Raw genomic sequence first — 20,241 nt, 5'->3', positions numbered from 1 at the left:
ATTATTAGAAAATGTATAACTAAAGCCCAAGTATACTTCGTCATTTTTGTCATCAGGAGGGCCCGCGGACGTCTCGGCACACCGTCCTTGTGCAGCCCAATTTTTGTTTCTGCTCGGACAGTTCACGTATAACATTGCATGTGCGAGTGACTTGAGCACTTGAATACAAAGTCTTTTTAACGCTCTTTCCACGCTCACGGCCAAATGAGTATCCTTCGCAAGGCGAAATGCAGATTATTTTCGGGCCTTAAGCAAGTCTTATTTCTTAATAACAAAAAAGATATGCATTACATCGTAATCTGGGATGTCTTTTATTGGTGAATGCATAATAATTAGTGGTCCAAAACATGATTACGTGCAGTCTAGTCCTAAATAAAATGTTTTTGTGTTTTATGTGGTTTTGAGTAACACATTTGGCTTTACTTTTGCTATTTGTGTTCTCATATGGCGATGGTTTGGATGTTTGTTGTGTAATTACTAGCTGCGGGCACACAGTCCCTCATTATGAATAATCCGGATTCATCAACATTAGAACGAGAAGAATAAATTGAATTGGACACGCACCTGTCCTGCCTGAAATTGTGTGTGGCAATTTTGTTCTGTGCGCTAAACACTTTATTAGTGATTGAGAACCAGTGCCCTTATTTTGAAGTTCATTTGAGGAACACGATTATAGTTTATCCATCGCTTCAACTGATTGATAGCGGATTTTTAGCTTTTGTCTTTCATGCTTCAGATATTTTGTTATATCACAGTTCATTTTATTATTTTGTCAACTGCAATTCATGTAGAAGAGGAGTTGTTTTCCATTTCACCTATAATTAAACATCCCTTGAAATGGCTGATTCTCATTTGTGATAATGCTCAATTGAATTCTGAGAATATTACAGCCCGTTTTATGTTTTATGTTTATATTGTGAATCCGTTAAATGTCTGTAATGCTGCATTGAAGTGTTGTGCTGTTTTTGAACTGATAGGGGACAAACAGAAGGATACCTTAAGATCCCGGCTGTGGAAATGGCTCTATGAGCGCTTTGGTGTTTATATCGAAGACTTCCGCTTTCAGCCTGAGGAGAATACAGTCGAGACTGAGGAACCACTAAGTGCTAAAAGGTGACCAGCTCAAATAAAGCCTCGTTTAGTTTGTTTCGATTAATAATTTACAGGTTTTGAAGGGAGGTTGAACAGAGAACTGCTCAAGCCATGGGTCATTCCTGTTACGCAGTACCTTTTGAACTCTGTAAACCCTGGTCAGACTCAGACTCTGGTCAACTATACTAAAACATTTAGAAGTTATTTACCCAAGTATTTAAAAGTATTAAATTATACATGTAATATAATAGTATTTTTTCTTTTTCCGTGTGTGTGTGTATAATGTATTTAAGAAATATTTGCATGTGTATATACAGTATATTTATACATGCTTTATATTATATATAAATATGAATATTTTATATATAAATAACACATTTTTCTTAAATAAATAAATAAATAAACTTTATTTTGGATGCGATTAATCGTTGGCCAGCCCTAATATTTATATAATATTTTTTTCTGCTGTTTTTCCATTAACTTTTTGTTTGTTTGTTTAACTTGCAAAAGACTTTTATAAATTACTGAAAATTTCATAAATCAAAAAAAAGAAAAATGGCAATATCCACTAAAACCAAAGTAAATTTGAGAATATACTAAACAGTATACTTGAAAACATGAAAATGTACTGACTGCATAATAGGAATGACCTGGATGTAATTGAATGCTAGGTGTGATTAAAAACCCATTTTGGAATCAGGCTTTTTTTGCTAGATGTTTTTATACCTGTTTTTATTGTATATTTTCTATATCTTAAATTGTTGTAATGTGCTAGATAGGACATTGAACTGGATGTCTTTATATGCAGTCTCAATTTTCATGCTATTTCTGGCTTTATAATTTCACCCTCCCAACGGATCTCATTAAATAATTAATTTTCTTTTCTCCTCTTTGCAGATTAACTGAAAATATGAGACGACTCAGTAAGTGTTTTCATATTGCAGCCCAAATAAAAAACCCTCCAAGCAATAACGCTAAATATTTTAATGGATTGCAGCCCCATTTTAATTCCCATCACCTCTGCTGTGTCACGGGCATGAAACTGACTGTGTGTTGCGTGTGTGTTTTCAGAACGGGGTGCTAAGCCTGTAACTAACTTCATGAGGAACCTTTCTGCCTTATCCAGCTGGCACTCTGTCTACACGTCAGCCATCGCCTTTATTGTGAGCACAGCCCACCACCCACACAAATCCCTCAAACACCATTCATCACTGTTTATCATGTTTATGTAGCCTCCCAGTCCAAAGTGTCTGTTTTACTACCATAATTAAAACAAATAAAAGCTCATTGTTGTCTGCATACCACCAGATTTGAAAAAGGCCCCGCCTCAGGTTAAACTAATGTTACACGGTTTAATGTTTATTAGGTCGGTGTAATCAAAGTTGGCTGATCTTAAAATACTAAAATGTAGATAAATAGTGCCACCACGTGTTTCTGTATGGTGGCTGACATGATTGCAACACTGCCAGAAACACGCCTGACATGCCGTCCTTCATTTTAATGTCTTCTTCCCTCTCATCTTTTCCACAGATCTATATGAATGCTGCCTGGCATGGCTGGGTTATCCCCATGTTTCTATTTTTAGCCATTCTGCGGTTGTCCTTGAATTACCTCATTGCAAAGTACGTCCGACATAATCTATCACTGGTTCAATTCACAACTAGTTCACAAACCCATGTGCTGGTTGCATGACATGGGAACTGACCCATAATTGGATATCCTTTTAACTAACCTATTATTTAGCATAGAAAAAAATGTACATTTAAAAAAAAAAATTAAATGTTACATTTAAATCCTATTTTTTTTAAATAGGCATACTAAAACAGTTCTGCGTGTATCTTTTCAGGGGTTGGAGGATACAGTGGAGTATTGTGCCTGAGGTGTCCGAACCGATAGTAAGTATTAGCCTCATTTTAATTTATTAACATCAGTAAGTTGTTAAATATAAATGCTTGATTAAAAGCCTTAATGCTTCATTTGTGCTCTTCTTTTTATTAGGAGCCTCCAAAGGAAGATCTCACAGTCTCAGAGAAGTTCCAGTTAGTGTTGGATGTTGCACAGAAAGCACAGGTAAGTGATTTGTGACTTTGTTCTAGCTGTGGTGGTGTAATGCCGACACCTTTTATTTTGCTTCACACATAAAGCTGTTGACGCACAAGTGACGTCTTTTCACAGAATCTATTTGGAAAGATGTCAGACGTATTGGAAAAAATCAAAAAGTGAGTATGTTAGATATTGAATTGTGGGACCGGCCGGTATAACGGTATATACTGTGTAATGGTTCAGATGCCATTTGGTTCTGCATTTATTTATTTTTTTAATAAATATAAATAAAAAAAAATTAACTTGTGTATTAACAGTACTTTTATTTTATTCAAGTTTCAAATAAATTATTTTATGATTGATATATTATTTATTATTATTATTATATATTATATTATATTATATTATATTATATTATATTATATTATATTATATTATATTATAATAATAATATTATTATTATTATTATTATTATTATTATTATTTTTATTTTATTTTATTTTATTTTTTAATTAAAAGTACTATTGTGAGAGAGCATAAAGTTGATGATATAAAATTAATGGTACAATGATACTGATTTCTTTTTATGGTAGTACTGCCCTGTTTAAGTATGATTTATTGTATAAATGTATATTTACATACATATATGTATAATGTTTATGTACTGTATATAATTGCATTGCAGTCTGTTCATGTGGGTGCAGCCTGAAATCACACAGAAACTGTATGTTGGTTTGTGGATGGCGTTCATCACTTCCTGTTTGCTGCCATATAAACTCTTAGGCTTCATGATTGGTAAGAAATTCAGTTTGACTTGCAACAATAATTTTAATGTGCTTTTTTAAATTTTTATATCAAGTCTCTAATTTTCATTTATTTGTGGTTATTTCAGGGTTCTATGCTGGCATCAAATTCTTCATCATTGACTTTATCTTCAAAAGCTGCCCAAAACTGAGGGACAAGTACGACACACCCTACATTGTATGGGCCAACTTACCCACAGACCCGCAGCTCAAAGAGCGTAACAATGCCACACTGAGCAGACGGGTGAGTGAACTGTTCGCGTGCGCAACCTCATTGTTCCGGTTTCAAAAAGCTTGTAAAATATTAATCCTGATTCCTTTTTGTCTCTTTATGAGGAGGAACTTGTCAGTTATGACTGAAAATGAGCTATAGTTTCCTCTTTTAGTTAGCAGCCTTTATTTAACCAAAATACAACTCTTGATGGCAAAAAGAATACTTGTATTATATTATATTATATTATATTATATTATATTATATTATATTATATTATATTATATTATATTATATTATATTATATTATATTATATTATATTATATTATATTATATTATATTATATTATATTATATTATATTATAAGATTGACCTGGCCAAGCTGTCAAAAAGAACATGCAGTATATTGGTCACTCTTGAATAAGAGTTGTATCTTGGTGCTAATAACATCTTAAAATCAGTTAAATATACTTTAAAATGAAATTTAAAAAAATAAAATAAACTCAAACAAAGAAATAAACACAAAATGGAGGACAAATCAAAACAGTGTCTACAAGATGGTTAAACATGAATTCAGCCAATGGAGGATATGTAATTCCTCTTTTTCATTAATAAATGGCAGGATTTTGGTTTGTGTGATGGTCTGTCACATGTTTATTCTGTTATTTTTCCTCTCTCAGCTGTCTGGGTTCGAAAAGGTAGGGATCTAGTGTGGCCTTTGGTTTGACAACAGTGCCTGTGTTTGCCACCAATGGCTGGTCCTGCGTATGTGTGTGTTTTATGTGTGTGTGCGTGTGCGTGTGTGTCAGGAATATGCAGTATGACACTGACAATGTCTGTCGACATTTGGATCAAAAACTGTCTTTTTAAAAATGCATCTTACTAATTTGCACGAAATGTAAATGAACAAGATTGTAAAAAGTACCAGGATGTTTTTGATCTATCGTCATCAGACAAGGTGATAGTGTAGAAATACTGTGTGAGTGTGTGTGTGACATGCAAGGTTTATCTGAGAGGTTCCCTGCTGCTCTATACTATAGTTTAGTGTAGAATAATAGGCTTAATAGTATTTTGAAGCAGTGACCACATTAGAGCAGTCAAGCTTTTACATATTATAGCAACAAATTACACTTTATGGAGACATTTGTTGAGAATTAGAAGGAAACTCATCCTTTTCTATTTCTGCACGACTTACAGTACAATTTTTTTTTCATATGATTACATAAATGCCTTGTGTAGGTGGCTAGAAATTCTGAAAAGCTTGGCTCTTCTGGTGTCGCCACTTTGTAGTGTTTACTTTTCAAAGCTAGTTTACAATTACCTCTCAGAAAATGGAGGTAAAGTGATGATCAGATGAATTATATTAGAAATTAAATTATATATGCATATATTTACTTTCAAAATGGTTGTTGCATATTATGCAATTGTATGACTATAGGATTCAAGTTTTTGTCATGTTTGAGCAGTGGCCTCAAAGTGGCTACATTTACAGTAGTCAGTTGTGTCAATTACCGTATTCAACATTTCTTTTGTGGATATGTTGTATTTGCAGACGTACTCTCTATGCACGAAGAAGCAGTTTTCTGCAAATATAAGGTTTCTTCAACTGTGACCACTTGCCATGTGGAAAAAATTAAATAAAATGTGAAGTCCCTTAACATACACTTTTCTCAAACTCAAAAGTGATTTATATAATTTGTCTACTAACAAAAGTAGACATACATGATTCAAATGAGGAAAAACATTTAAATAAATAGTTTTCACACAATAGATATTAAAATTTTACTTGGTTTATTTTACTGTTTATGTTATCATAGTTTTTATTTATTTTTTAGATATGTATAGATTTAATTTCTTTAAATGATAAACCTCTATAACAACAATAAATTAATGATAAATAATGAAACTGATAGTATAAACAAAGTGAAAAAACAATTACAGTAACAATATGTATTGTTGTTATTCTTAGTTATGTATGTTTTAAATGAAGAATCTTTATTATTAGTATCATCATCATAATCATCATCATTAAAAATAGGATGGCATAAAATAAGAGTGCATGTGTATAGTTTTATTATATACATCTATAATAAGACAATTAGATGTTTTATTGTTATCAATTGTATTATTATTATTGATTTGTATAACCTAAACGATAAAATCTAGTCATAAGACATTAGAAAGTATCAAAAATAGCTCATGATGGCATTGAAAATTTATCAAACTGTATTGTGAATAGAATATTTATGAATTAATTTTAAAGTGTATATGCATGTATAACAAATAGCTCTTCTGCTAATTTTAATATAAATCAACTCCCAACACTTAAAAGTGCCCGTAGTTGAAGAAATGCCCATGAACATTGATCAGATGATATCTGTCTTGCTCAGTCCCAAACTCTAACACATTCTGTAAATAAATGAATACCTTGGTAATATGGTAGTATGTTGGTGAGTGGTAATACCTATGATAAGTGGCTGTTTAACTCCGGCTTTGAGCTTTGCACTAGTCCTCAGCAGCACCCTCCTCCAGGCATCCCTCGCTACTGTTTGGCATCCAACCCAGAGAACCGAGTCTGTCACCAGGAGTCCACATGCAGCTGAGCCACTGACCCATCATTCACTGTGCTATAGCCTATAGGTCAACACTGCTGCTTGGCTCAATGGCATTCACTGGTTTTATGACAATTGACAAGCTTCCCCCACATGGGTGCTGTTTTTGGGGCCCTCAAGTGCTGATCTAGGATTAATTCTGTTCTTTATCTGGTGAGGAGGTAAAAGATAGCATTGATCCTTCATTGGCACACAGGAACCTGGGGCTTTATTTACACATCCTGCTCCTAAATTAATCATTTTGCTTGTTCCCCGGTAGCAGATCCAGCCAACGGTAGCACGTGGCGCTCAATCGGCTGGGATGTCATGCGGGATTGGTCGTGAGGAGGAAAGCGGACGGGCTTACAATACCAAGAGAGGCCCGTTTCATGAAGTCTTCAACTTGTCTGAAAATGAGCGCCCCCTGCCAGGTGGGAAGGGAAACGTGGTAGCCTTTGAACATTTAATATGTGCTTGTTGTGTCTTTAATTGTAAAAGAATGTTTGATTTGATTCACAGTGTGTGAGAACGGATGGCGATGTTGCTTGATCAACAGAGACAGGAAAATGCCGACTGACTACATCCGCAATGGTGTCCTCTACGTCACAGAGAAGTATGCATGCAGGACAGCAGTATTTTTCCATTAAATGGCAATATTTACCAGTTGCATTTACTCTGAACAAAGTTGTAAATGTGTTGTCATATTTTAGGCACAAGAGTTGCATGAGAGAATTGTTAGGCCCACTGCAGTCCTTCATGATAAAACTGTGTTTTGTGTTTTTAGTTATCTGTGTTTCGAGAGTTCCAGTTCCCGGGCGACCTCCTCGAAAAAAAATAAAGTCATCAAGCTCCACGACATCACAGATATTCAGAAGGTCTGCCAAATGTTTTGTGGATGATTAACTAATTTTTCTCAAGTGTTTTGTTCTAACTGGATTCTCCACACATGTTAACAGTACAAGGTGTTGTCAGTATTGCCTGGATCTGGGATGGGGATCTCGATTACAACGCCATCCACTCTAAAGGTAAGTGGCCAGCAGCCAATGTACAGAATATCAGAGAGCGTATGTGTATGTGTGTATATATATATGAGATGCACCGATACTAAGTTTCTCTACCAATAGCCGATTATTCAGAATGATATCTGCTGATACCGATTCTTTGATTTTCTTAAGGGGAAAAAATCCCTCCCAAATAATGCTGCAAACTATACTGAGAACCCTCTCATTTGGTACATTACTATTATATCAGAGGTTAAAATTAACAACAGAGCTCAAACGATTATTTTCAACTGCTATTTATTTTCAGATATAATAAATGCTTTTAAAAAAACTGAAATGTTGGTAGTTTTCATAAACTCTTTTTCATAAATTTATTGGAGCATACATATACAATTAACCATAAATAAGCTCTTCACTAGTGGTTTTTATAGCTAACTAATGAATATCGAATAACTTTCCTGAGGTAAATGCAAGGTTCAGCAACATTGTTCACTAGCTGTTTTATTGACGAATCTCCGCTGTTTAAACCGATTGATCGATTACATTAAACATGATTCATTTCGGTAAGATGTACTGTATCTTTCAACATACCTTCATGCATGTTTTTTCGTACTTTAACTTGTATTTAAGCTGCCGCTTGACCGGAGGCGCTACAGCACTCTGTAACATCACATTTAAGAGCATCAAAACACCATTTATTGTTTGAATTTCGTGACTACACTAACTTTTGAAAATGGACAGAATTTGAAAGCTGAGACTTTTTCTTATTAGAAGTAACAAAACACAAAGCTCTTTGCAATTATTGGATGGGAGGTGCGCTACATATACTGTTTTGTATAGGGAAAAACTGCAGACATGGCAACCCCGGCTTGAACTACAGTGATTCATAGGGTCAAATGGAGTCTGCTTTTGTCACTTTTTTTTTTTTTTTGCTGTTAATGCATTATGTCACGTTGACTGGCCCTAAATTCAACAAAACATTTTCTTCACACACAGTATGAGTTGCAGTCTGACACGTTTTTCCACCCCCTTTTGATTGACAGGATATAATCGGCCCTAAGAATATTTTATGACTTAGTTTATTACTTTTTCTACATTAGGAAATCAAGATGATTAGTTATTATGAGTTATGCATTCAAAAACTCACATTATAATAACTGAAGTACTCTACACTGCAAAATTAATCTTTCTTACATCTTATCTGCACATTGATTTTTATGATGAGAGAATTTGGGAGTGCAGAATTCAGTCAGAACTAAACCCTGGTATTTTCAGTGGTGACTAATCAAAATGCCTCTGATTGGCCATTGCATTCATAAGCTTAACAGAAGCACCTGTGATCGGTAATAATGCTCAATGCTGCCAAAAATATGTAAAAAGAAATCTGATGCAACATGCAATCTCAATGTAATACCGGAATCTACACTTTTCATTAGATCTGTCATAAAACTTTCATTAAAGGGATAGTTTACCCAAAAATTAAAATTAGCCCATGATTTACTCACCCTGAAGCCATCCTAGGTGTTTATTACATTCTTCTTTCAGTCAAATACAATCGGAGTTATACTGAAAAATGTCCTGGCTCTTCCAAGCTTTATAATAGGAGTCAATGGGTATATTTTTTTGGAAGTCCATCAAAGCGCATCCATCCATCCATGATAAAAGTGCTTGACACGGCTCTGGCAGGTTATTAAAGGCCTTCTGAAGTGAAGGGTTACTCTTTTGGCATAAGTCGACTTGCGTACGGCCGTCTGCCAGAAGCTAGTTATTATTTTAGTCGATAAAGTTTTAAATGTGTATAATTTTCTTACACGAACACATCGCTTCACTTCAGAAGGCCTTTATTAACCCGCCAGAGCTATGTCGAGCACTTTTATAATGGATGGATGGATGCGCTTTGATGGACTTCCAAAAAAAAAAAGCTTGGAAGAGCCAGGACAATTTTTTAATATAACTCCGATTTGTATTCATCTGAAAGAAGAATGTCATATACACTTAGGATGGCTTCAGGGTGAGTAAATTATGGGCTAATTTTCATTTTTGGGTGAACTTTCCCTTTAAGTCAGTCACGATAAAAGTGACATGAAAATTATTTACATTAGTATTTTGCCCCCTTATCTTAGCATTTTTGTTCGTTTTAATGGTATTTTTACCCAAAGTCACCATTTATTTCCAACCCTGATTTTTTTTTTTTTTTTTTTAAGTTGAAAACAGTTGTGCTGCTCATTATTTTTGTGTAAACCATGATAATTTTTTTTCAGATCTTTTTTTATAGTATAGAAATTTCAAACAAACAGCAAATATTTGGAATGGCATTTTTTTCCTGGTGTGTGTGTGTGTATATACATTCTATAAATAATACATGTATTGTTTACATACTAAAACACACATGTATATACTACTGTGCATGTGTAGGCTAAATATTGTAATGAGTATCGTTGCACACAGGATTAATTAAAAATAAATTAATTAAATTGTAAAGCTACCTGTATAACTTTTTTCAGTATTATTACTTCTAATTTATAATAATTACTTCCTCTTTATAATAGTAGGATATTAAGGTGAAATGTTTCAAGGTTGTTTACACAGTTCAATTCCACCCTCTCACCCTGCTAGGTTTCTTTGCTCATTGTATTCTCTGGCTCCAAACCATGGCACCACAGTGAGCACCAGAGGCAGCTGTTTACCACTGTAGCTAGGTAACAAAGAAGGTGCCAAAAAAGGAAAAGCTAGTAGGCTAATTGTTTAGCTTGCACACTAACTGAAATAACTGAATGTGAAATGCTTACTGTATTTATAGCATTGGTTATGTTATATGATCCGTGACCATCTAAAAGCTGCATTTTGCTAGATTTCTAATCAGGCACCAAACTGAGTGTCCATTACATGTTCTTTCAGCCAATAGAATCGCTTCTACACCGGATCGCTTTCATACCAACTGCGATTCATACTGAAGTCCATGCAAAACTTTCTGTGATGTCAAATGGACCGAAATCACTAGTGTGAAAAGCACACTAACTTTTTTTTATGCCTCTTCCACAGCCTCTAGTGTTTGGTGCCATGATTCATCGGGACGAGGCCTTTGATGCCATCAACACTCAGTACATGAAGATCATAAATTCCACAGCAGCTACCACAGTCACAAGCCCAGAGACATAACTGGATCAACATATGACATAAGGTAGTCCATAAGGCAGCCCTAACCTTAATGTAGCACTATCCTAATCGCTATATGGAGAAGATGGCTTCCGGAAGTTGTCCGCCCAATCTCCAACCCAAAAAGATGGATTTGAGGAGAAGAAACTGCAAAAAAATTAATAATTTCATATTCTCTTTTAAATGACATGTGAGTATTAGGAAGGGGTGTTTTATATAATGTTCTCTCAAATGGCGTACTATAATCTTACACAAGTGTTTGTCAGGATGGGTCTTATTTTATAAGGTTAGGGGTTGGTTGTGCTTCTTACTTGTTTGTCCTGTGTCCTACAACAGCGAAATGCCACTTCAGAACAGGAGCTGGTACTCCTTTGTGTCTCTCGGAGGGCTCTGTGTGATCCGTGTGTAGTCAGACCATATAACCTTCTCTGAGCTTACCGCCATTTTCACTTAATTGCATCACCGCTGGCCTTGCACAAAGAAACAGCACTTAGTGTTGCTGAGAGCTTTTAGATGTGATTTAGGGGGAAAAGGAACAGACTTAACCGTCAACCGAAATCCATACGCGCAAAGCAGCTCCCAACTGCCGACCACAGCGTTCCTTGGGACGCGCCAACTTTCTCATTAGTGATACTTGTATTAACTTATGACAAAAAAAGACCTCATTTTAAAGGAATGGTTCACATATTAACCCAGAAGGGAGATATTTAGGCAGAATGTCCAAGCTGCTCCTTTCACCCAAATAGGAAAATTCTGTCAACATTTACTCACTCTCATGTTGTTTCAAACCCATATGATTTGATGCACTAGAAGATATTTTTCTTTTTTTTCATACAGTTAAAGTCAATGGAGTCCAAAACAACTCTGGACCACATTGAAAAAAAAAAAGTTTTAAAATATCTCCTATTGTCTTCCACATAAAAGGCCATACAGGTTTGAAACAACATGATGTTGAAATCATTAAGTATTAAAATACTTCTTGGCTGAACTATTCTCATACTGGTCTGTATCAGGGTGCTTTTTTGTTTGTTTTTGTTTTTACTTAAAGCACAAAGATATCACCAGTCTTACTCATTAAATGAATGTGCACAAATAAAATACTGTTCAAACTAAGCAGGAATTAGCTGGTAATGTTAATATATTAATTCTGATTCCTCGTCATTGAGCCCTGAGATTATTGAAGTATTAAGGCCTTTTGAATATGGTTAGTTAAATGTCTTCATTTAATAATATTGTACCCCCAAAAAAGATCTGATTATTGAAGCAACCACAGGCTAATTTCTCTATGTATGTCATATGTTATGATTCTTCTAAAAGTGTGCATAGGGAACTCCAAATTAACTTAATGCATAAAAACTACTAATTTGTTTTACTCATTCATAACATTTCTATTTGTTTTACTCATTCATAGCATCTCTATTTGTAACTTTTGACTATGCAGATTTTTACAGCTCGTTTTGGATTAAAAGCAGGTCTTTTCTTTCTTAAGAGAAGAGGGTCTTACAGTATGTCATGGTTTTCTGGTTTATTTGTCCCCAACACTTTTTTCTTTTCTTTTTTTCTTTTTTTGCTCTTTTAATGTTTACGTGTTTCAAAATGTGTTGTGCTAAATTGCACTTTAGACATTCTTTTATTCTTTTGTTTTATCCGTTCAAGCCTTGTTTCTCACCTGCCTTATTCTGCCTTATTTTATTTTTTTTCAAACCATTTGCCACTTGAAATTTTCTTTCTTCAAATCATTTTGAGTCAGTATATGCCTGTTGGAGTTAGACACTGGACTCCTTGGATGCTGTTTGTTTACCATAGATTTTTATATGGCACTTTTGGGCTTAATAAATATATGGCCACTTATATAGTGGAAGATCATTTAGTTAGAATAAATATGATGGTAATTTTGTCTGTGCAGAAGTATGTATTTGTGAAAACACATGAATAGTGCACCTTGGTTTTATTAATTACATCTTTTAACATTGTTCTAAAAATCAAATTCCTTTATTGATTTTTGAAGTGGAAAAATTGACCACCAATGATTGTCATTTGCCAAATAAATATGTATTGTTGTTTGCGCTCTGTTTCTGCCCCAGAACAGTTTCGTTTACAGACATTTGTGTTCCACAATGGACTAGTTTGATCCCTGGAGCAATGGGGGCATGAAAATTAGCCATGGTTGCCTGTAGTGAATGTTGAAGGAGCTGGAAAATCATAGTTTTTAAATGCCTTGTTGAAACATTTTATTCTTTTATTTTGCATTCTACCATATTCTTCATCCAGCTTTTAAAAAATGGATTATTGTTCCCTGGAAGTCATTGGCTATAGCATGAAAGGGTGTTTTTGTATTATTTCACTCAGTGTATTACTCTGTTCAAGTCGTTTTACATTTGTCAAGTATCCGTTTAGTTGGTTGTATAGCACACAGTTGTCACAATGGCATTTACATTGGTACGGCCCACCCAGCAACTGGGTTTAATAGACTTTGCAGAGAAACAACCACCGTAAATTGGAGTCTAACTACTCAGAGACTTGAGTAAATCTGATGTGCTGAATGTGACTGGATGTTTGTTTATCAAACATTTGTATTTACACTGGATGTACATGTCTGGTAAACTCTTTCCTGCTTTCCTCTGATTAGTCTTCATTGGAGAAGAAATAAACTCGGAGTTCTTTGTAACCTTTATGGTTTGTTTTCTTTTTTTCCACCTGTGGAGATGCCAAATAGCATTATACAATGAATGAGACAAATGTCAGTTCTAATATATCAGAGTGCCCACAGATAGCGTGATGTTTCACTAGAAGGCACCACATGAATCTTAACCTTGATTAGAGGGCTCCACTACTGTATGTCTTTCTAATGTTCCTCGTTTTGTTTTGGAGGTCTCCTACAACAGGTTTACATTCATCTAAGGTCAAAATCACTATAATTTGCTTATGATATACATTGCACATCACCTCATTTCTCAAAGAGCCTGAAAACAGTTTGTTCGAGGATTTGGTCTCTCTAAACCCCTCCTTTCTGAGAGCCTACTCTGCTCTGATTGGTCAGATGGCCCAGTCTGTTGTGATTGGTCTATCGCTAACAGCGCGTGTCGGAAACAAAACGGCAATTACCATATCTGAATTTCAACTCTGGAGGCTTCCTCGGCACTATACACTGTGATACAGACGACAATGGCGTTGGTTTTACCGGATCAATTGAAGCCCATGCAAAGTGGATTTGCTTTCTCAGTATCGAAAACGGTGTCTTCTCAACATGTCGACAACACACATCAAACTCTTCCAGGCCTCATCTACAACTATGGTGTTTGAGGGCGAGTCAAAGTAGAATTGTAGCGAGTCAATGAAGACCAAAGGCAGGCTTTCTTGTGAATTTGTTACAAATCTACATGGGTTTGTAACAGGAAGTGAGACTGGAATTGCTGGCACTCATTTCAGCAATCGATTCCTTCTTTTAGGAGACAATAACTTCATATGTTCTGCACTTTGATTTTTAAAACTTTGCAGACCTTTTACATTCACAAACAGCTATATTACTCACTGCATGAAAGGTACTATTTGAAAAAGCATAATGGGGGGCATTTTAAGCATTTTTTTCAAACAGAGAATTTGATATGGTGTGGATCACATGCAGTAGTGTGGGGAAGTATATACAAGGATATTTAATAGCTTCTTTTTTTTTTCAACTGAAAGGTGATGTAATTTTAAAAAAGAACATAATTACATATCACTACTCAATTCCTTAATTTAATTAGGAAAATTAGTTTTATTTATTTAATATATACTGGAGGGCCACTGTCCTGCAGACTCCAGCTTGCTTCAACACTCCTGTCTGGAAGTTTCTAGAATACCCAGTAAGACCTTGATTCGCTGCTTTAGGTGCGTTTAACTGTGGTTGGAGGGTAAAACTTTGCAGGACAGTGGCCCTCCAGAAGCAGGATTGGACACCTCTGATTTAAAAGAAAGAATTTCACATTGTTTTACACAAACATCAGAAACCTGTGTTCTGGTATGGTCTTAGAACTCAAAGTATACTTTGAAATGTAATGAAAAAAGCACTTAAAAACATTGCTCTTAAGGTGTGGTAACATTTAATGTTGATAATTCGTTCAGTACAATAGGAATCCACTCAATCAGGAATCTACTTTTTGAGTGAAGGATTTCCCCCACGCAGATTTCGCAATGGGTTCAGGTTGGCCATGCAAATTTGCAAACTGAAAGCTGATTGGTTTAGCTTTTGTGTGAGCTGTGTTTTCATACTATACTACATTGGCAATAGACGGTGGACTTTGTGAAATTTCGCTAATGTGACCACAACTTTAGAAGAAAGCTTGCAGATCTTCAAGCAATGTCATTAATATAAATAAACAGAGTCTAAAAGAACATTTCCAACCATTTTCTCACCAGTTTGCCTGTTATAAATGCATGAATCAGCTGAATGAGAAAGGAGAACTCCAGTCATAGATCGATTGTTTTATAGCTCTTCATTAAAACTTGCTATTATTGATTGATTCAATGCAGACTAATTGCATGTATTGGGGGATGTTTTCCAATACGGTTCTTCAGAAAGTGCTGGAGGGCTATTAATACTAGCTGTAGTTCCTGGCAGTCCAGAGGGATACTTGTGAGGCTGGATACAGTTTCAGCTGCATCTGAGGGTCAAACATCTGTGTCTCCCAGTACTGTTACTGAGAAGATTGAGAAATGATGCACACAATGTTCAGCTGTATCGCATAGGTCTACATACCAGCTACTAGGGGTGTCCATGGTTAACCGATTAACCGATTAACCGTTAAAAATTGCGTAACCGAGTGAAACATTTTGCTCGGTTAAGTGGCGTCAATGGCGTGCACTGAATTTAGTTGTAATACATTTTTGCACCACCAGAGACCGCTAGACCAGTTTTCTAATATGAAGCGGGCAAAGAAAGCGCGCGTCCGAGAGTGAAGGCTGTGCGAGAGTGAAGGCTGTGCGCGAGCGTGCGCGAGCCAGAAACAAACATAGTATCCGCGCCACTGATGGCAGCACAATAATATCTGTCTGCAGAGCCGCAGAGCCACAGCTTTACCCCAGCAGTTTTACCTCGAGCATGCGCAATTTCATCACAACAGTTTTACCCGCAGAGTCCGTTTACCGTTACATTAACCCATACAATTTGTATTATGCATTTCCTAAACATGTACTTGCTAATCAAACACTTTATCTGAACAAACTACTAATCTATAAAACACAATCGGTCTTCCGACCTTTTACTATTGTGTTGATATGCGCGAGGGAGAGAGAGCAATACAGCGCTCGTGTTGTTTGAAGGCGGTGAGAGTGCGCGCGCGCGGCCGGGGCTCTCTCACTGTTTGTTCTTGCGCCCTGTCCACTGATCTAAATAATTATACGACGACTTATTTGTTCCCTCGTTTTAATAAATCGTGGACACGTTGAACAAATTCCCTCCCTCATTTTGATTTAACGAATTACAACGTGGCCAAAAACAGTTTGATACTATTAATTAGTGAATGCTAAAGACCTATTTTTTGTGAATTGGTGAATATTCAGGTGAATTATTTCGTGGCCACGAATTAATAATAATTATTAAACTGTTTTTCTTACCTGTGAAGATAGCTCTTCAGTGAAGGCCGACTATTCTCGTACAGCTTTTTATTCCTTTTTTTGGTGTGTGTGTGTGTGTGTGAACGGGTATTCAGGTGAATTGTTTCGTGGCCACGAATTAATAATACCTCCGCACGTTTTACAAGACCCTTCTCGATCGCAGCAGCAACGAGCACTTTGATCACTTGATTTAAAAAACAAAACATTTCAGCGCTAGATCGCCAAAAAAAAAAAAAAAAAAAAAAAACGAACGAAATGAATGCTCTGCTAGTTAACTGGAGATGTTTTGTTTATTTGTATTGGTATTCCTGCCGCGAGATGTTTCAAAAGTGGTGGGGACAATACAATATCGACCTTAGAAAATAGTGGTGGGGTCGTGGGGATATGTGACTCACCCGCAAATTACGCCTATCTCGGGGTTGCGGCGCGCACACTATGGTTAACCGAGTATTAACCGCTAAGGGCCTCGGTTAACGGTTAATGAAAAACTTGAAAACGTGCAGCCCTACCAGCTACAGTATCAGATTTATTACTGAGATACTTAATGGTTCATGGCCGCACTGCTGATTCAGGAATTGTCGAGGAATTATATTTGCATTCTTTTTAATTGAATTTTGTTGAGAGCATTCACACACTTTAAGAAGGTTCATTTCATACCCAAGTAATTTTTTGAAATATTTTTTTTCCAGTTTTACTCTAAAAAGAAATTAACACTTAATGTAGCCTATGTATAATTGTGTAACAAATAAAAAAAATCTGCTTTTTATTTATTTTATCACTCATTTCTTTAAGTAAAACTGTAGAAAAAATGATTTAGTATGTATAGCTATATAAATATATAGCAGCTTTCAAAAAAGCAGATAAAAATGATGTATCACTCAGTAAAAAATTTTTTTTCTGTTTTACTGTCAAGAAACTATTAGTAATATATATTTAAAATGTATTTTGAAACATACGTTTCTGCGTAATGCTTCATCCACACCACTAGGTGCCACTATAAGCCCAAAACGACTGCATAGTGCAACAAAAAATACTGAATGCACTTTTTAAGGGTCGTTTTTGCAACAAGAAAAATAACATTAGGAATCATTTTCATTATAAAAACTCACTTTTACCTAAATTATAATTTTGCCTCAGAAATGAGAGGAACGTAAACCACAAATAAAATGACATTTGAGAAAATTTCCTTTGTTCACTCACATTTAAAACTGACCCTTTCATGTTGAGCAGGACACAGTTCAGGGCTTCCTTCCTTCCAGCAGATCCGATCGCAGCTGTAGACGGCAGACGTCGTGTGTCTGAGGCTAAAAAGGGCAAGTCTTAATCAAGGACTGTAATCATAATCCGGAAAGAGTCAGGAAAGGAACAGAGCATGCAGGAGAGATACCTTCCAATATCCCGGATCTCCAGTCTCGTGTTTCACCACCACCACCCCTTGCCTCATGCCATGGTCGCCTATCAGCAAAAACATGGTCATCAAACTCAACTGACACCCTGCTAAAACTGGTGACCATCAAACCCCAAGAACTGGCGCAATGCCTAGCAGTCGTATTCACTTTCTATGGAGGAAGCCTTGATCTGCAGTAGCGTAAGGTGTTGAAGTCAGCAGCAACTTAGCACTGTTTCACACTATGAACCTGCTGAGCTTCAGTAGCAGGTGTTTCTTAGCTTGTTTTGACACGGCCATTTTTCACCTTAAATGTAGTAATTAGGTGTTGTTGCAAACCATCTATCATGCTCCATTTAGGTCACATTAGAATAACTACATGAAAATGGGTTAATAATGTTTAAGAAAATTATAATTTAATAGAACATCTCTCAAGCAGCCTTCAACCTATCAAGCTATCAATCATCACACATAAATCAGTCTGTGTCACGTCGGACTGAGAGGACAGATATATTAGCTATAGCTGCTAGTTAAGTCTTATAGTTAATAATAAAAGATATTTAATGGAATTTCCCACCCATCTTTTTAGTACTTTTTTTTAAAAGAAATAATTATAAATAAACTGCTTATTTGTCATCTGTGGAACTTAATAGTCCAATTTTCATTAGCTTTGGTTGTCCAGGGGGGAAAAAAGAAGCCTGGACATTCACTTGACATGAGGGTGAGTAAACGAAATAATTTTAGAATGACCTATCTCTTTAAAAAGGAATGTTACCTCACATGCAAATCAACTACTGAGCCAAAACATACTTGTGTATGTGAATGAGTACAAATGTGCCCCACTATATACACACACACGTTTTTTAAGGTACTATCACACACAGGGGATGATGAAAGTATTAAGTTCTCTTTTGGACAAGAGTGTGTAATATAAGTTGATAAACTAAACAGAGACGTTCTCGAAATTCATCTGAGCTTTATTTAGCAACGGGAAAGACTCCTATACTATTATATACTAGTATACACAACTGCACAGAAGCAGTGAGAAACTTTCATTGAGGATTAGCGGGTCGCAGCTCCATATAAGATCTTTGAAATTTGAGGGCTTAAGGGTTGTCATACCTGAAAACATGATACATTTCTTGGATGTACCATCGCACCATTACACACAACAAGGTGAAACGTGAGCCCTGATTCCTCGGGGAGCCTGACGGCATCTGAACATTGCAGGAATTCCACACTGACGTTTGGGTGTGAATTGAATGATGATATCTCGTCCCATAGGGCTGTCCTTCACTCACATGACCAGTGCTGGTGCCGTTTATTAAGGTGGCAAATTGCATTCTGTCAGCATTTTCCTCTCATGGGAATCCCTGGCCTTGAATAGAGAAATCGTCCTGTTTATCGGATATCTCCAAGATTCAATCTACTGTTACTGATTGCTTGGAAACGCCTAACTGATTTATCATGTCTGTTTATATCCATATGCAGAGTTATTTTTAATGTCGGGAGCAGCAACAGTGTTGTGTAGTTTATTAATAAAGAACACAAGAGGTACAGCTGCAGCTATAACCAAGTTACTATCATACTCTATAAAAAAATGTTGGTTTAACTTTAAAAAAGTAAGTAAGCTGGTTGCCTTAATTTTGAGTTCATTGAAATAAAAAAATTTAGTTAATACAATGGAGATTGGTTTAATAAATAGAAACTCAAAATATGATGTTATCTGAATCACATCTTAAGTTGATTTGACAAAAGATAAAAAGTTGTGATTTTAAAAAAAAATCATTTACAGTGAAGTGATATAGAAATCATAAAATCCAACTAAAATTGATAAGATAGTAAAATAACTTGGCTTTTAGAAAGAATGAAAAAACACTTTCCATTTCAGCTGGTCTAATTAAACGTTTGGTGTTCACCAAAATGGTCAATTTTGTTATTTGGCATATGTTAGTAATTTTGCATATTGATAAGAACCACTGATGTAGATAGAGGTCCTTGACTGGCTCTGCTGAAAATAAAGATATCACTAGCACAGGTCTAACCAAGACGGCTGTTCCAGACAGCTTCCAACACACAGGTGTCGGAGGTGTGATGATCTATCTATCTCTCTCTCTCTCTCTCTCTCTCTCTCTCTCTCCACATCACTCAGCACCAATGAACAGGCATGATCATATTTCTACTTGGGCCTCTGTATCACCTTTTATTGTAAACCTGTGGTAAAACATTGATGCTTGGGTTTTAAATATTCAAGGAAACAACAAAAATGCCAGCAAAAAGTCTTTCTGATTAGTTTTCTGATAAAACTTCCATTTGTTGGTGGAAGCAGGTTTTGGGCCCGGCACCTGCCCGTTTAAAGCC

The 20,241-nt window shown here is 35.8% G+C and overlaps 1 protein-coding gene and 1 long non-coding RNA gene across 6 annotated transcripts in view; one reads left to right on the top strand and one right to left on the bottom strand.

The window, feature by feature from the left end:
- gramd4b (GRAM domain containing 4b) overlaps positions 1-13,566 on the top strand; it is a 28,145-nt gene extending 14,579 nt beyond the window's left edge. For 3 of the 5 annotated variants that reach the window (XM_084094132.1, XM_084094131.1, XM_084094134.1), the window contains 14 exons: positions 978-1,113; positions 1,990-2,015; positions 2,164-2,255; positions 2,623-2,714; positions 2,939-2,987; positions 3,091-3,162; positions 3,268-3,311; positions 3,821-3,930; positions 4,028-4,182; positions 7,022-7,172; positions 7,261-7,354; positions 7,526-7,616; positions 7,698-7,766; positions 10,785-13,566. In XM_084094132.1, the coding sequence (XP_083950258.1) occupies positions 978-1,113; positions 1,990-2,015; positions 2,164-2,255; positions 2,623-2,714; positions 2,939-2,987; positions 3,091-3,162; positions 3,268-3,311; positions 3,821-3,930; positions 4,028-4,182; positions 7,022-7,172; positions 7,261-7,354; positions 7,526-7,616; positions 7,698-7,766; positions 10,785-10,901 (1,298 nt within the window). In that variant the 3' untranslated portion in view covers positions 10,902-13,566. The remainder of the gene's footprint in view (positions 1-977; positions 1,114-1,989; positions 2,016-2,163; positions 2,256-2,622; positions 2,715-2,938; positions 2,988-3,090; positions 3,163-3,267; positions 3,312-3,820; positions 3,931-4,027; positions 4,183-7,021; positions 7,173-7,260; positions 7,355-7,525; positions 7,617-7,697; positions 7,767-10,784) is intronic. The other 2 variants (XM_084094133.1, XM_084094135.1) reach the window with 1 other exon arrangement.
- A 1,399-nt stretch (positions 13,567-14,965) lies between these two features.
- Positions 14,966-18,132, bottom strand: LOC311070339. The gene is made up of 3 exons (XR_014603662.1): positions 17,881-18,132; positions 17,694-17,797; positions 14,966-15,577 (listed from the first exon to the last, which is right to left on the bottom strand). It is a non-coding gene; the product is annotated as an uncharacterized lncRNA (long non-coding RNA).
- Between the last annotated feature and the right edge of the window lie 2,109 nt (positions 18,133-20,241).

This window comes from Abramis brama (assembly GCF_963993115.1).
Source record: "Abramis brama genome assembly, chromosome: 20".
Classification (NCBI taxonomy): Eukaryota; Metazoa; Chordata; class Actinopteri; order Cypriniformes; family Leuciscidae; genus Abramis; species Abramis brama.
The sequence above is the reverse complement of the archived record's forward strand: the minus strand, read 5'-3'. Positions and strand labels throughout refer to the sequence as shown.